The sequence below is a fragment of the Choloepus didactylus genome, chromosome 6 (assembly GCF_015220235.1).
Source record: "Choloepus didactylus isolate mChoDid1 chromosome 6, mChoDid1.pri, whole genome shotgun sequence".
Classification (NCBI taxonomy): domain Eukaryota; kingdom Metazoa; phylum Chordata; class Mammalia; order Pilosa; family Megalonychidae; genus Choloepus; species Choloepus didactylus.
The window spans coordinates 73,352,634-73,368,900 of record NC_051312.1 but is presented as its reverse complement, the minus strand read 5'-3'; the positions used below and the strand labels follow the sequence as shown (position 1 = coordinate 73,368,900).

The 16,267-nt window shown below is 41.7% G+C and overlaps 1 protein-coding gene across 2 annotated transcripts in view; it reads right to left on the bottom strand.

The window, feature by feature from the left end:
- The window catches only part of TMEM9B (TMEM9 domain family member B), a 35,203-nt gene extending 30,280 nt beyond the window's left edge, over positions 1-4,923 (bottom strand). The window contains exons 1-2 of one of the 2 annotated variants that reach the window (XM_037840655.1): positions 4,697-4,923; positions 829-920 (exon numbers count right to left, since the gene is read on the bottom strand). Coding sequence is in view for 1 of the 2 variants with exons in the window: in XM_037840654.1 (XP_037696582.1) it covers positions 829-920; positions 3,961-4,065 (197 nt within the window). In the remaining variant the exon portion in view is untranslated. Of the gene's footprint in view, positions 1-828; positions 921-3,960; positions 4,066-4,696 lie in introns of those variants that run through there. The other variant, XM_037840654.1, reaches the window with a different exon arrangement.
- Between the last annotated feature and the right edge of the window lie 11,344 nt (positions 4,924-16,267).

Sequence of the window (16,267 nt, the reverse complement as noted above, 5' to 3'; positions counted from 1 at the left end):
TTTCAAATTCTTTGCTGACTATTTAGCTGTGAAATTGGGTACATGTGAGAGTACCTAGTATCTGGAGTTATTTTCCTTGCATGCCTATTCCAGCAGTCTTCCACTCTGATCACAAACCAAAAAACATCACAATTCCACAGGAAAGAGCACATCCGACCTGCTACAAAATATCTGTTTCCCAACTGTTTCAAGACACATGTAGAAAAAGCTAACATTTGTAAGGTCCACTGGGTAAACAGAGAAGGGTGCTGGTGGCTAGCCATCCAGGATCCTAATCATCACAGGCCTGCCTGATTGCAACAAGGGCTGAAGGGATTAGTATCTTGGCACACATATAAATAACCTATCATGCCATAGCAATGGCGCAACTCTAATATCCACGACTCATTCCCATTCTTCCCTAAACCCTCTGACTCTTTTACACATAGCTGTCCATGCTGGGCAGTATATGATCAAGACCTACAAAGCTGTAAAAATTATAATCTAAATAAATGAGACTTGCTTACCTTACACTGAAAAGACGGAGAAAGTTCTCTCACCAAAATTTAGGAGGGCACAGGAAGATAGTTATGGGTAGTTTAGGTCCAACAAATGCAGCCCCATTTCCATATAAAACTTTCCCTACCTGGGGCTTAGTGTCTTGACATATTCCTCTGGGCTTTTATCATGCAACCAGGGCCTTACTGTTATTTTTTCAAATGGAAATGGAATTTGACACTTTTGCTTATAAAGAAATACTCTAATTATACATTGGATAAACATTTTGGGTCAACAGTGACAATCATGGAAAGAAATCTGACAGGAAATTCAATAATCCAGAATACTTACCAATCTTTCTGGGATATGTTCTTATTATAAATATGCCCAGAATTATCTTTATAAGGAGGACAGATGCATTTACACCGGACGTCCTCGGAATTCTGTAACCAAAATAGAAATTTGGTATAGCTTGTTGACAGTTTATCATCAATATTTTAAAAACCTGTACCATATACATTTTGCTAAGCATCCCCTGCCAAATATTCTAAAGCCATTCACTTAAAACTTTAAATAACTTTGAGAGATACAAATTTCAAAAAGCCACAAATGGGGAGAATGCAGAGGTGTTGGACTTCCTCACCTGGATTGTTGCTTATGTTCTCACAAACATTGGGGACTGACAGCTTGATGTGCTGAGCCCTCTGTCTTGGGGCTGGCCCCTAAAAAGCTAGTTGCTGCAAGGAGAGGCTAAACCTCCTTATAACTGTGCCGAAGAGTCTCCCCCTGAGTGCCTCTTTGTTGCTCAGATGTGGCCCTCTCTCTAACTAAGCCACCTTGGCAGGTGATCTCGCTACCCTCCCCACTACATGGGACCTGACTCCCAGGGGTGTAAATCTCCCTGGCAATGCAGGATATGACTCCTGGGGATGAATCTGGACCCGGCATCATGGGATTGAGAATATCTTCTTGACCAAAAGGGGAATGCGAAATGAAACGAAATAAAGTTTCAGTGGCTAAGAGATTTCAAATGGAGTCAAGAGGTCACTCGGGTGGACATTCTCATGCACTAAGTAGAAAACACTTTCTGGGTTTTAATATATTGGAATAGCTAGAAGTAAATACCTGAATCTACCAAACTCCAAACCAGTAGCCTTGACTCTTGAAGACGATTGTATAACAATGTAGCTTACAAGGGGTGACAGTGTAAGGAGTGAAAACCCTGTGGATCGCACTCCCTTTACCCAGTGGATGGATGAATAGAAAAATGGGGACAAAACCCAAATGAAAAATAGGGTGGGATGGGGGTGTGTGATTTGGGTGTTCTTTTTTTATTTTTAATTCTGATTCTGATTCTTTCTGGTGTATGGAAAATGATCAAAAACAGATTGGGGTAATGAATCCACAACTATAAGATGGTACTGTGAACAGCCGATTGTACACCATGGATGATTGTATGGTATATGAATATATCTCAATAAAAATGAATTAAAAAATAGGGATTATAACGACACATTACCTCATTTGTTGTCATGACAATCAATGAAGATAATAGGGTTGGAAAAGCATTGATAATAATAAAGGGCTATACAAAAAGACAAAAAGCCACAAATCCTTCATGGTGATGCTAATATGAAATCATCACATACTATATAAAAATGTTTTGAAATAATAAAACCTAATGCATGATCTGTGACTTAACCACTTTTACAGATCACATGACAATGCCAATAGAAAGACATATGGTTGTGTCTGTAAATAAGAATGCTGATTACAAAAGGATGGGGAAGAATCAAGCTAAAAATCATTCATAATGCAAGTCACAAATCTACTCACCATCCTTCCACCCTTGCAGGGAGGGTACTGACATGGATAAAAAGGGATTGGCCAGGATTCTACATGAGAGATGACATTTAGCTACTACTATAAAGGAAGTACATGAAGGAAGTAGCCTGATTCTAGTAGACATCAGTTTGTCTAACTCTTTCCAGGAAACTCTGCTTCTGATTCTTGGTAGACAAGGAGGAAGACAACTACCAAAAAAGCAAGTTTCAAGGGGTAGAGGAAGAAGTGACTAGGTATCTGGATAAAAAGGATAGGAGCTGCTTCCTCAGCAAAGGGGAATCTATCTGCGAAGGCAGTGGTTTCCAAAGGACCAGGTCTACCACTCCTATATATAGTGGTATGTCTGACAGAGCTGTTGAGAATTCATTCACTCACTCAGCAACTACTTAGTGAGCATTTGCTCTGTGTCAGACTTTGTGCTCAATGAGGTAGATTCAGATAAGCCTAAGACACAGCTCCTGCCCTTAATTAGAACACACTCAAGTGAAGGATACTGACAAATAAATACATGATTGCAACACACTGGATAAAGTAATGGTGAAATATTCAGAGGATATCATCAATGTTTTGAAAGTCAGGGGACTTAAACTGCTGCACCAGTTTCTGGTGAGATGTAGGGAAGGTATGAGAAAGAACCCCTGATCAACAACACCTGCCTCCCTGTAACCTGTCTTTCCCAGCCCCTACATTCAAAAATATTATAAATAAAAGCATCAATTAGAAAATGCAAATGCCCTTCTCTTTTCCCTTCATGTTAATAGAAGATTTCTTTTGTCTTTCCTAATAATCAGCTAGCTCACCAAGGAAGATGTGTATGGGGCTAGGGCAGGAAGGGGAACCGGAAAGCAGCATGAGGGGACTAGAAGGGCCAAGATATGGAATAGGAGAGAAGTCCCAACCTCATCTCTCCTGTAATTTGGTTTCTTCATTGCCCATTAAATTATCAAGAAGACAGAAGGCAGGAAAGGAGCCAAGAGGTCCTGAAGGGAGTTAGCTGAGGATATTAAACTAGTGAGATACTTCTGGGAGAAGAGTGTGGATCCTACTGGGAAGAGAGGCTGCCAGGAGGGGCAAGTTCCCACAACAAGAAGGGAATCTGTTCACCGATGAGTGGAGATGAAAGTTAGTTCCTAAGAGGGAAGCCTTCTGTGAGGTGGGGACTTCCTATCATTTTTGCTTGCAGAATGGGGGGGCCTATGAGACTGTTGGAGAAGGTGGGCTGTCAGAGCTTAAGGCTGGAATGTAAGATTGTTCTCAGAGTTAGAAAAGTTGTAATGTTTAAGGTGGAGGCTGCCGGGGTTGAAAAGGGAAATGTCAAGGAGGAGAGTTTCTGCCCAGGCTGTGGGGCACTGTCGGGGCTGGATGGAGTTGGAGGGTTTGGGGAGGGAGGGAAAGGAGCACTGTCAGTGCTTGGGGATGGGGGTGGGGCCGTGACTCTCAAACAGGGCTGGAGGGCGAGACTGCTACCAGTCAGTCAGGGACGTTGTGGGTGGGTGGGCTGTCAGTGCTGTGAAGCTAGGGTCGGGCCGTCAAGGCTGGGAGAGGTACTGGGTGGGGAGGTGGTTGACAGACCCAGTTTCCTAAGGCAGGTGGCAGGGGAGGAGCTCATGTCAGAGGCCAAGGCTGGGCGGGACTCACCTTGGCGGCGTCTGAAAGCTGCACAAGCAGCATCATGCAAAGCGCCAGGCAGGACAGGCTGAGCACGGAGCCAAGGCGAAGGAAGCCTACCCACTGGGTCGCCATCGCGGCCAGGCCCAGCCGTCCGCACGGAGCCCACAGGATCTACTCCCGGCTGGGGCTCAGTCTCAGGCTCGGGATCCGGCTCTGGAATCTCCGCCCGCACTTCCGTCTGGGCCCTGGCGTCACGGGCCAGGCTGGGTCAGCAGCAAAAAGCGTCCGCCCCGGAAACGGTTCCCGGTGCGAAGGGACCGGACGCTGCGCGGTCCCGGCCCTGAGCCCGGTTTGTATCGGGCGTCGCAAACGGAGGGGGCCTCTCTAGGGTTGCAGTCTCGGCCCAGCAGAGCTTTGGGGCGCTGGGATAACTTTCCCGGGCGCGAGAGCAGCGGGGGCTTGTGAAGCCGCCAGTGTGCGAGACGAGATTGGAAATTCCTTCCACCCAGGGAGACCCCAGCAGATTCGGGCTGTCATAAGGGGCTCCCAATGACCCATGCCGGGCCGGTGCAGTTGCCAGGCCCCGAAAGCCGGGGTGAGCCCAACCCCCAGGAATTGCTGTGAGGGCGACCCATCCTGGTCCGCGCAAGCAGGGCAGATGCTAGGCTTGGAGGCGGGACTGGGACTGGCCCAGCCACCCCTTCCCAGAAAGCCCACCCCCAATCAGGGGGTCGATAGTTGTCCCGGAGACTTGGGTACTAACCTGCTGCTCACGCGCCTCCGGGACACAGCTCCCCGCCGGGTTTCTAACATTCTTGGTGACTGTCCTCGTGGGTGTGGTCTCCGGAAGGGGCTGATCGCTTTGGTCCAGTCCGCAGCCAGGAACTGGGCCTCAGCGGCAAGGCTGGGTTGGTCGCTGCACTCCCCAGCTGGGCCGAGCCCGGCCAGGCTCCAGAAGGTGTGGAGTTAGCGAAAGAACCACCCTAGCAGCCTCCTCAGCCAAAGACTCCAGGAGGCGGGGAATCGTGGCGTTACGCCCGGCTGAGGCTGTGCCTATTCAGGGCGTCTGGCGCCTAGGTGGAAGGAGGGGGTGGGAATTGGGGGCGATGTGAGGGGGCGATAGAGGGGCGCTGACCTGCTCTCTCAGGGCGCGTTATCCTCCACAGGTAGTCTAGGAAAACCCCGGAGAGGGCAATGTGTCTCCTATTAAAATACTTTTCAGACAGTGGGGGTAGAGGAAAGGACGCAGGGCTTAACACAACCACTAGAGATTTGCTGAAAGACCTTGGCAAACCACTCCCCCTTTCTGGCCTCTGGTTCTTGGCTGCAATATGACGGAATTGAACTCTATGGAAATCTTTGGATTTCAAATTCTGCTTCCATGGAATATCCGTGTTTCTGTCTCTACACAAATTTTAAAGGTGTTTTTTTCCTAGTTTGTGGAAATGTTTTAATTAACAGACTTTTCTCAGTATTTTTCTCCCATGTGATTTTTGTTGAGGCTAAAATCTAACACAAGGTGTCTGGTATTGCACCACAAAGATTTAACTCCTTTCAGTTCCAAATGGCAAGTAGTGCTCAGCCCCAACCAGAACCAGAGCAGTAGGGCTAGATGACCTCTCACTCGGTCTCTCCAGGAGCCCTATGAAGTTGCTGTACATTAATGAATCATCAGGTCTTTGTAGGGAGTGTTCTGCTGGCCAAGGACAATATGGAGACACCCAAGGTCAAATGTGTCTGACTGTGAGGCACTGTGGATCTGTGATTGCTAAAAGCTAACTCAGAAGCAAGTTTGGGATCAGTTTAGGATGAATTGTCTAGGTATGGCATTTAAAAGGAGTGCTCACTCTGGCGGAAACTTACTAGGGTTTCTTTTCCTACTTCAAAATTGTTCTCAGGGCCTTGACTGGGGTAGAGGCTCTATTCCAGTTTGCTAATGCTGTCATTTTGCAAAATACTAGAAATAGATTGGCTTTTATAAAAGGGGTTTATTTGGTTACAAAGTTACAGTCTAAAGGCCATTAAGTGTCCAAGGTAAGGCATCAGCAATAGGGTACCTTCATCAAAGAAATACCAGTGATACCCAGGAAATCCTCTGTAAGCTGGGAAGGCATGTGGCTGGCACCTGCTGATCCCGGGTTGTGTTCTAGCTCCTCTCTCAGTTCTGTGGGTTCTTCAAAATGTTGCTCTTGGGGTGTTTGTCCTCTCTAGCTTCTCCAGATCAAAAGTCTGCTTTCAATGGCCATCTTCAAAATGTTTCTCTCAGTTGCAGCAGGAAGCTCCTTCTGTTTGAGTTCTTATATAGTGCTCTAGTAAGCTAATTAAGGCCTGCTGAATGGGTATGGCCATGCCTTCATGGAAATGATCTAATCAGAGTTATCACCCACAGTTGGGTGGGTCACCTCTCCATGGAAATGTAATCCAAAGGTTCCAACTTAATCAACACTAATAAGTCTGCCCCCACAAGATTGCATCAAAGAACATGGCTTTTTCTGGGGGACATAATATATACAAACTGGTACAGGCTCAGAGGAAACACATAGTAATGCCCCATTCTGATGGGCCTCACCTGTTTAATAGAGAAATGCCAACTGCCTGAGAAAATTGTTAGAGCCGCACTATCCTTTTTGTATCCACTAGCCATATGTGGCAATTGAGTACTTGAACTGTGGCCAGTCTGAATTAAGATGTGCTACAAGTATAGGATTTCAAAGACTTAGTACCCCCAAAACCCCACAGAATATCTCAATAATTTTTTATATTAAAATTGAAATTATATTTTGGATATACTGTATTACATTAAATAAATATATTGCTAAAATAATATCATTTGTTTTTTTTCCTTACTTTTTGAATGTGGCTATTAGAAAATTTATATTTATAAATATAAATATAAATTTATATTAGGCAGCACTATTTTAGATTATAGAATGTAGCTGCCATGAGAGGAGTATGACTGTAAGGTAGTCTGAGTGAAGCTGCAGGCTTGGGTCAAGAGAGGGGGTGACAGGAAAGAACCAGCACAGCTAGAGCTGAGGATTTGAGGGAAGTCTGTCTCCACCAAGAAATGAATGGACATTTAGGTGATTCAGTAGAGTTCGTATTCTGCACTGCTCATAACTAAATAGCTCTTACTTTTCCTTTAGGTTAGGAGTCTTCTAAGCCAGAAAGCCTTCCCTGACTTGTGTGTTCCCTTCTGTACGTGTGCAGATCTTTTTCCTAAACTTTACCCCATCATGGTAAAATTCTGTTTTCGTATCTGTCTCTACACTCCCAGCTCCACCAAATTATTATGAGCACTTTGAGGATATGAACCTTGTCTTATTTATCTTTGTACCTGCAACGTTTGGGACAGAGAATAAACCAATGTATGTTTATGGAGACCAGGGAAAGGAAAAAGGGGATGGGGAGAGGCCCTCTGGTCAGTCTTAAAGTATGAGGAACTTACTTGATTGCTGTGGGAAACTACTTGAATCCCTACTAGACTCCCTTCTGGCCAACAGAGGGCAATGCTGAGCTGCCTAAAGGAGACATGCAGAGGTGGGATCTGGGGCATGATAGCAGGCAGGAGAAGGGAGATTTCTGACCAAAGGTCTTCCTGGACTTTCAGGTCACATCAAAATTCTTCTGTTTACCGGCAGGACTCCTAGACAATACTCATTCTTTTCCTCTCCCCTTTCTTTGCTTTTCCTCCCACCTGTCATGGGCCCTGTCACTTCTTTATGCGGCCTGAAAAAGTCCCTGTTGGGGATGGTCAGGAGAGGAGGAGGAGCTTTCTCTAAATTTAAGTGTGGAAGTCAGGAGGTTAGGAAGCAGAAGTGGCAATTTATGTATTTGGGACAAATGGATGGTGGGGAACGAGGCTGTGCCAGTTCTAAATAGTCTGTCTGCAACCCCCTTCTCCCCTCTAGTGATCAAATAGCTCTCAGAACACCTCTTTCTTTCTTATTCCTGCACCCCATTCTTTCTGCTCTACCCAGCACTCCTCAGGCACACCAAGCCAGTAGTACAAATATTGTCAAATATGGCATCAATGATGATAATTTCCCTGGATTGTGCCTCCCCTGGCACACATACGCACACTTGGAAGTCCCTCCAGTTATTTCTGAGCATACTCTGGGGATGTCTTACATAAGCCCTCTCCTTTACCATGTGCGTATGCCAGATGTTTTTTTACTCAGCCCCCTTTTATTGAGATCTTCTGCCTTCTGCTGCTTGTGAAGCCACATAAGTGTGCCATGCCACTGCTGGTACCCACCATGATAAGAACAATGTACGGGGCCAGAATATTATCTCTCTGTTCCCGGAGCTGCTGCCTTTACTGTTGACAAGTTACTGGAGCCCCTGAAAGAAAGCAGCACAAGGTTCAGAACTAAAGCAGGAAGAATTTTGAGTTTCAGAGGGGTGTCATTATACATTATGAAAACAGCTCCTTCTTTATAATTAAGATTTTCAAAAAAATGAAATACCACATTAATCGTATTCATTTTATCGATAATACATTTAAAAAATCATATAGTATCATTAGGCTTATAATGAAAAACAGCAGACTCTGCCTCAGCATTCCCCACTCTCAATGTCTTCTCCCCAGAGATAACCTCTGCCTTGTCTTTTAACTATCTCTTTTGGTATTTATCTCCATATTTCTACATAACATGCTTATAACATGCTTATACTGCTAGTTCTTGATTTTTCATTTTGGGCTATTATTTTACTTTTTGCTATAGGAAATAAGAGATATATTTATTACTCTTATGCCACCTAATAAAAACATGTATTATTTCTTCATCCTTCAATATTACATATATCACCCTATTTAGGTAAGTCATTATTTATGATGACTGTATACATATTGATAACTGAACCAATTAGTATACTGTGATTACATTTTCTTTCTTTTGACTGAAGTTAGTCGTTGGCTCTTTTCTCCCCCATGCTTACTTTCTTAAGTACGTAGCATTCTAGTTATCTATAATTAATTTATCCCAAACTCTCTGCTCAATACATTCAGACACGTTGGGTATTCTATCAGTTTATTTTTAAAATTGGAGACAACTTTCCAGAGTCCACCAACCTCCTTCACACTGGACTGGCTGCTCTCTAAGCATACTGCACAGCTGTTGTCTTGGGATAATTTTATCTTTTCTTCCCCATTTTGCACTTTTTTTCTGAAAGATTTCCAACTTCCAGCCCTTCTTTTGGATTTTTAAATTTCTGTTACCATGTTTTAAATTTACTAGAGCACCTTCTTGTACCACTCCTTTAAAAATAGCATACTGTTCCATCTGATGGGTATATCTTTTATTTCTCTGAGGATACATTTTTTTAATGTTTTATTTTATGTCTTGAATTGTCTGTGTTGAATTTGTTTTTGAGTGTTCATTAAGCTTTTCTTAAATGTTGTGAGATCCTTTGGCTATCCATTCACAAGAGTGAGATATTAGAAATCTGATTGGAAGCTCTGTGTACATAGGCAGGGCTGGTAATTAGTGGGAACACTACAGTATTTTTCAAACTTCTGGGTGCAAACCAACTGTGGTTTGTAAAATCAGTTTAATCAGTTGCAACTAAATTTTTTTTCCCCAAATGACAGAATAGAATAGAAAATACTGTGTCAGAATATATCACATATATGGGAATTATTTCATGAAACTTGGTTTTGTGTGTGTGTGTGTGTATATATACACGCATGTGTACATGTGTATGTATGTATGTGTATATACACACACATAAACACACACACACACACATATATACTGGGCCAATTCCAAAAAATGGGAATTTCTTATTGTGGGTGTTTTTTCAAAGAAGTTTGAAAAATACCACTTAGAGTGATCATGGAGATGCCCAGCTGTCAGGATTGATCAGTCTTTTCTCTTGGAAGGGAAAAGAAATTTCTCTGGAGAAAAATTCTCTAAACTTCTGCCTGTTGATCTGGCGTTGTTTATTAAGTCAAGTATTTGTTGAGCATCTACTATGTGCTAAGCACTGTTCTAGGCACTGGGAATACATCAGTGAACAAAATTGACAAAATTCCCTGCCTTCATGGAACTAATGTTACTGTGAGGGAGGCAATCAGCAAACACAATAAATAATTGTATAGCACTTAGCTGTCTTGCTACGGTAACACAGTAACAGAAGGGAAGACCTAGTTTATGCCTACAGATGCTGGTAGAAGGGTAAATGTGGTAGGAATGGTGGATGTTCTTTCTAATTACTTCAGTTTTCTCAATGAAGTAGAAAATAAGGTCAACATCTGAGAATGAGAATGGGGACAGAGGTATTGGAAGCTTGAGAACAGAGAGGGTATGAAATAATCTCGGGACTGTGCTCAGCAAACTATAGCCTGTGGACAAATCCTGTTTTTGTACGATCTGATCTGCAAGCTAAGGGTGGTTTTTACATGTTTTTAATGGTTGAAAAAAATAATTCAAGACATGACTATTATATAAAATTGAAATTTCATTCATTTACATATTACCTATGGCTGCTGTCTCTCTACAATGGCAAAGTTAGTAGTTGCAACAAAGGCCATTTAACTTGCAAAGGCTAAAATCTGGCCCTTTATAGAAAAAGTTTACCACCCCTGATCTAGGAGAATGGGAAGGTGAATGGATTAGGGGAATATGATTGCCAGGCAGCATTAAGAGCTTGAGGGTTACAGACATGTATTTAAGGTGAGACTGTTGCTGGATTTGGCTTCCTAGGTTATTGACCATGCCATGAGAAAGAATTCAAGGGCACAGAGAGTAAGCAGGCAGAAAATTTATTAAGAACAATGCTTAGGAATGACTATGGTTTGTTAATTTTCTTGGGGTATGGTAGGAGCATATTGGAAGCAATGTAGTTATTTTAGGATATTTGTTTTTCTTATTTCTTTGTTTTGTTTGAATTTTTTTCTAAAGTTTTTTTTTTTTTTTTTAAAGAACACGTGAGAGGACATGTGGGCACTCTCACAAGAATAGAGAGATGAGAGGCGAGAGGCCTCAACACTGTGGGGTAATCTGCATTTATAGATTTTTGTTCCCTTTTTAATTTTTATTAACTATTTTACTACCTTCTTTTCCCTCATCTGTAGATACCTGGTTATAGATGACTCCCTCGGGTTGGGTCAGTTGGCCCCACCCTTCTCCCTCCTTTTGATGCTTGAGTGTAGATGACTCACTCAGGTGGAGGTCATTTGGCCCCCAGGTACTGTTTATTGCAGTTCTTCTCAGAGATATCTTCGACCTTGAGGCCTGACTGCTTCTTGGAATTTGTCCTTTGCTCATCAGCCAGCCACCACTCTAATTCTAACCCTGCCTCATCTCCCCCTCAGAGATTTCTAGCTCCCTTAATCTTAAGGGAATTTGGGCCAATAGTCCATCTTTGGTAGCTGCTTCAAGCTGTCAGTGGGTCACAGGCCCCACTTATGGGAGCATAGAAGTCTCTGGCTGTGCTACTAAGGGTGGCTGGTTGAGCATGGGGAACAGGAGTGTAGCCTCTGGCAAGAAGTTTGTTGTGAAAGGCTTGTAATCTGGAAGAAACAAACTGGGTGAGAAATTGTATACATGGTCTGAACAGAAGCAGGCACAAGATGGAGCTCAGGGTACTCTCTATAGTTTTTAGGAGTACTGCTGGTTGGGGCTTGTCATACTGTGGCAGTTTGCAATATCTGGCTGAAAACTGCATAATAAAAACTTCCAGAATGACTTGTCAACTCTATTTGAAATTTCTTAGCCACTGAAATTTCATTTTGCTTTTTTGGTCAACTAGTTCTACAATACAAGGGCCAGGCTCATCCTTGGGAGTCATGTCTCACGTTGCTAGGGAGACTTACACCCCTGGAAGTCATGTCCCACATAGTGGGTGAAGTAGTGAGTTTATTTGTTGAGTTTGGCTTAGAGAGAGACTATATTTGAGCAACGAAAGAGGTTCTCTGGAGGTAACTCTTAGGCAATAAGTAACAATAGGCTTACCTTTGCCATTACAGAGATAAGTTTCCTAAGGGCAAGCCTCAAGATCGAGGGCTTGGCTTATTCAATTGGAAGCCCCTATTGCTTACAAGAATAGTAAGAATTCTCCAGGTGGGGAAGTTTAATAATTTTACATTTTTCTCTAGTTTCTTAAGAGGCTTTGCAAATATTTTTTTCTGATTAAGATTTTATTCTTTATTCTAGGTTCCATGTCAAATAGAGCTGAATTAGGTTGTTTAAATAAACTGACTAGACAGGTTAAATTAGATAGTGTGCTACAGAAAATTTAAATTTTGGAAAATTTAAATTTCTTTAAATTAGAGAAATTTCGTTGTTTTTGTTTTGTAATTTTTCTAATAACTAAAACCATGGCTAACAATATCTAACATCATACAGATCAGTATTAGGATATAACATTGACAGAGAGAACACTGTCAAGTTTTTAGGAATTTTATACAGTCTCTAAATATATGAATAATATTTCACCCATGCAAATTTAGTTAACAGGATAGAAAATCTCTTTTAATTATTGTAGCTTAACAGAAGGATAGAAAATTCCTTTTAATTACTTTAATATTTAATATGTTAAACTATTTTTTTTTTAATCATCATTTTATTGAGATATATTCACATACCACGCAGTCATACAAAACAAATTGTACTTTCGATTATTTACAGTACCATTACATAGTTGTACATTCATCACCTAAATCAATCCCTGACACCTTCATTAGCACACACACAAAAATAACAAGAATAATAATTAGAGTGAAAAAGAGCAATTGAAGTAAAAAAGAACACTGGGTACCTTTGTCTGTTTGTTTCCTTCCCCTACTTTTCTACACATCCATCCATAAACTAGACAAAGTGGTGTTTGGTCCTTATGGCTTTCCCAATCCCATTGTCACCCCTCATAAGCTACATTTTTATACAACTGTCTTCGAGATTCATGGGTTCTGGGTTGTAGTTTGATAGTTTCAGGTATCCACCACCAGCTACCCCAATTCTTTAGAACCTAAAAAGGGTTGTCTAAAGTGTGCATAAGAGTGCCCACCAGAGTGACCTCTCGGCTCCTTTTGGAATCTCTCTGCCACTGAAGCTTATTTCATTTCCTTTCACATCCCCCTTTTGGTCAAGAAGATGTTCTCCGTCCCACGGTGCCAGGTCTACATTCCTCCCTGGGAGTCATATTCCACGTTGCCAGGGAGATTCACTTCCCTGGGTGTCTGATCCCACGTAGGGGGGAGGGCAGTGATTTCACCTTTCAAGTTGGCTTAGCCAGAGAGAGAGGGCCACATCTGAGCAACAAAGAGGCATTCAGGAGGAGACTCTTAGGCACAAATACAGGGAGGCCTAGCCTCTCCCCCGCAGCAACCGTCCTCCCAAGGGTAAAACTTATGGTAGAGGGCTCAACCCATCAAACCACCAGTCCCCCATGTCCGTGGTCATGCCAGCAACCATGGAGGTGGGGCAGGCGAATACCCCTGCATTCTCCACAGGCTCCTCAAGGGGGCACTACATCTTTTTTTTTTTTTTTTTTTCCCTTGTTTGTCTTTTTTCTTTTTTTTTTTTTTTTTTTTTTTTTTTTAACTTTCCCTTCTTTTTTCAAATCACCTGTATGAAAAAAAAAGTTAAAAAGAAAACAAACATACAATAAAAGAGCATTTAAAAGAGACCATAGCAAGGGAGTAAGAAAAAGACAACTAACCTAAGATAACTGCTTAACTTCCAACATGTTCCTACTTTACCCCAAGAAAGTTACATAATATAGCAACATTTCAGTGAACTTGTTCCTACTACAACCATCAGAAATTAACAGACCATAGTCATTTCTGGGCATCCCCAGAACGTTAAATAGCTTATCTGTTCTTCCTGGATTATTGTTCCCCCTTCCTTAATTGCTCTCTACTGCTAGTTCCCCTACATTCTACATTATAAACCATTTGTTTTACATTTTTCAAAGTTCACATTAGTGGTAGCATATAATATTTCTCTTTTTGTGCCTGGCTTATTTCGCTCAGCATTATGTCTTCAAGGTTCATCCATGTTGTCATATGTTTCACCAGATCGTTCCTTCTTACTGCCGCGTAGTATTCCATCGTGTGTATATACCACATTTTATTTATCCACTCATCTGTTGAAGGACATTTGGGTTGTTTCCATCTCTTGGCAATTGTGAATAATGCTGCTATGAACATTGGCGTGCAGATATCTGTTCGTGTCACTGCTTTCCGATCTTCCGGGTATATACCGAGGAGTGCAATCGCTGGATCGAATGGTAGCTCTATATCTAGTTTTCTAAGGAACTGCCAGACTGACTTCCAGAGTGGCTGAACCATTATACAGTCCCACCAACAATGAATAAGAGTTCCAATTTCTCCACATCCCCTCCAGCATTTGTAGTTTCCTGTTTGTTTAATGGCAGCCATTCTAACCGGTGTTAGATGGTATCTCATTGTGGTCTTAATTTGCATCTCTCTAATAGCTAGTGAAGCTGAACATTTTTTCATGTGTTTCTTGGTCATTTGTATTTCCTCTTCAGAGAACTGTCTTTTCATATCTTTTGCCCATTTTATAATTGGGCTGTCTGTACTATTGTCATTGAGTTGTAGGATTTCTTTGTATATGCAAGATATCAGTCTTTTGTCAGATACATGGTTTCCAAAAATTTTTTCCCATTGAGTTGGCTGCCTCTTTACCTTTTTGAGAAATTCCTTTGAGGTGCAGAAACTTCTAAGCTTGAGGAGTTCCCATTTATCTATTTTCTCTTTTGTTGCTTGTGCTTTGGGTGTAAAGTCTAGGAAGTGGCCTCCTAATACAAGGTCTTGAAGATGTTTTCCTACATTATCTTCTAGGAGTTTTATGGTACTTTCTTTTATATTGAGATCTTTGGTCCATTTTGAGTTAATTTTTGTGTAGGGGGTGAGGTAGGGGTCCTCTTTCATTCTTTTGGATATGGATATCCAACTCTCCCAGCCCCATTTGTTGAAAAGACCATTATGGCTCAGTTCGGTGACTTTGGGGGCCTTATCAAAGATCAGTCGGCCATAGATCTGAGGGTCTATCTCTGAATTCTCAATTCGATTCCATTGATCTATATGTCTATCTTTGTGCCAGTACCATGCTGTCTTGGCAACTGTGGCTTTATAAGCTTCAAAGTCAGGGAGTGTAAGTCCTCCCACTTCGTTTTTCTTTTTTAGAGTGTCTTTAGCAATTCGAGGCATCTTCCCTTTCCAAATAAATTTGATAACTAGCTTTTCCAAGTCTGCAAAGTAGGTTGTTGGAATTTTGATTGGGATTGCATTGAATCTGTAGATGAGTTTGGGTAGAATTGACATCTTAATGACATTTAGCCTTCCTATCCATGAACATGGAATATTTTTCCATCTTTTAAGGTCCCCTTCTATTTCTTTTAGTAGAGTTATGTAGTTTTCTTTGTATAGGTCTTTTACATCTTTGGTTAAGTTGATTCCTAGGTACTTGATTTTTTTAGTTGCTATTGAAAATGGTATCTTTTTCTTGAGTGTCTCTTCAGTTTGTTCATTTCTAGCATATAGAAACATTACTGACTTATGTGCATTAATCTTGTATCCCGCTACTTTGCTAAATTTGTTTATTAGCTCTAGTAGGTGTATCGTTGATTTCTCAGGGTTTTCTAGATATAAGATCATATCATCTGCAAACAATGACAGTTTTACTTCTTCTTTTCCAATTTGGATGCCTTTTATTTCTTTGTCTTGCCGGATTGCCCTGGCTAGCACTTCCAGCACAATGTTGAATAACAGTGGTGACAGCGGGCATCCTTGTCTTGTTCCTGATCTTAGAGGGAGGGCTTTCAGTCTCTCACCATTGAGTACTATGCTGGCTGTGGGTTTTTCATATATGCTCTTTATCATGTTGAGGAAGTTTCCTTCAATTCCTACCTTTTGAAGTGTTTTTATCAAAAAGGGATGTTGGATTTTGTCAAATGCTTTTTCAGCATCTATTGAGATGATCAATTGATTTTTTCCTTTCGAGTTTTTAATGTGTTGTAATACATTGATTGTTTTTCTGATGTTGAACCATCCTTGCATGCCTGGAATGAACCCCACTTGGTCATGGTGTATGATTTTTTTAATGTGTCTTTGGATTCGATTTGCAAGTATTTTGTTGAGGATTTTTGCATCTATATTCATTAGGGAGATTGGCCGGTAGTTTTCCTTTTTTGTAGCATCTTTGCCTGGTTTTGGTATTAGATTGATGTTAGCTTCATAAAATGAGTTAGGTAGTGTTCCATTTTTTTCAATGTTTTGAAAGAGTTTGAGTAAGATTGGTGTCAGTTCTTTCTGGAAAGTTTGGTAGAATTCCCCTGTGAAGCCATCTGGCCCTGGGCATTTATT